General features: G+C 67.7%; 1 protein-coding gene across 11 annotated transcripts in view; it reads right to left on the reverse strand.

The window, feature by feature from the left end:
* ABLIM2 (actin binding LIM protein family member 2) overlaps window positions 1-1,164 on the reverse strand; it is a 62,360-nt gene that overhangs the window by 31,302 nt on the left and 29,894 nt on the right. For all 11 annotated transcript variants that reach the window (XM_045289451.1, XM_045289453.1, XM_045289452.1 and 8 more), the window contains one exon: window positions 556-676. In XM_045289451.1, the coding sequence (XP_045145386.1) occupies window positions 556-676 (121 nt within the window). The remainder of the gene's footprint in view (window positions 1-555; window positions 677-1,164) is intronic.

Below are 1,164 nucleotides of genomic sequence, written 5' to 3' on the forward strand. Positions count from 1 at the left end.
GGGGGGCCGCATGTGACAGAGGACAGGTGGCAGGTAGTCCAGGGCAGACCCCTGCACCCTCGGGGGCGGGCTCCAGGCAGAAGGCACAGCAGGAGCTTGTACTGGGCATCAAGGGGTTCCTGCAGAGGCTGTCGTGGGACCCCGGAGCAGGTGGAGACCCCTCAAAAAGGCTTTGCCAGGCTGGCGGGGGCTGTGGGATGGGGGTGGGGGAACCTCGGGCAGCGAGACACAGCAGTGCCAGCAGGGAGAGCGATGAGACAGGCAATGAGGGTGCAGGCGCATCGGCACCAGGCCCTCCCCTGGGCCCACTGTCCTGGTGACCACTGGGCCAACCTTGGGGTTCCCGCTAGCTAGCCCAATTGCCTGCTGGCTCAGGCCCGCACGAACTGGCCCCCCTGCCCTCCCCCATGTCCCGCCCTGCACACCAGCTAGGTCTCCAATGTGGCTTTGCCCCATGGCCCCGCCCCACCCCGCCCCCACCCGCTAGTCCTACCACCCCCCACTCTCCCAGGAGCCGAAGCCTGGTGGGGGGACAGAAAAGGGGAGGGGGCTTACCTGGGCGGCTGTAGTGCTGTGGGGACCGGGAGGGTGGAGTGTAGCGTCCCAGGCTGACTGACCCTGCGGAGCTGGGGCTGGACGTCCGGCATTGCTTGTAGGACCGGTCATCCTGGTCCCCCTGCAGGGCAGAGACAGCCGTGAGCACCCAACAGAACACTGTCCACCCCGCACCATGCCCAGGACCCCAAGAGCAACCCCCAAAGCACTCCATGCAGAGTGCCGCCCACCCGCACCATGTCCGGGACCCTAAGAGCGACCCCCAAAGCACCCCATGCAGAGCACCACCCACCCCGCGCCATGCCCAGGACCCCAAGTGTGCAGCCAGGCGTGGGCCCCTCTGTGCTGCCCGCTGCTCCAAGGGCAGGCTCAGAACCCCTCCCCCAAGCTCCACCTGGCAGGGCCTCTTGGATATGGTTTGAGATCGGGGAGGGGAGGGCTCCCCATGCGTGAGCAGGACTCTGGACCCCAAGGCACTGGGGGGTTGGGGCAGGGAGGCCTCTGCAGACTCATGATGGGGGCAGGCGTGTGGCGTGTGATGGCGGAGCCGGGGCCTGGGGGTGGAGCTGCCAGTCCTCTCAGTCCACAGGCAGGCAGGAAGGAAGCAGC

Source organism: Echinops telfairi, unplaced genomic scaffold, assembly GCF_000313985.2.
Source record: "Echinops telfairi isolate 266 unplaced genomic scaffold, ASM31398v2 ScPeMD7_28;HRSCAF=97, whole genome shotgun sequence".
Classification (NCBI taxonomy): domain Eukaryota; kingdom Metazoa; phylum Chordata; class Mammalia; order Afrosoricida; family Tenrecidae; genus Echinops; species Echinops telfairi.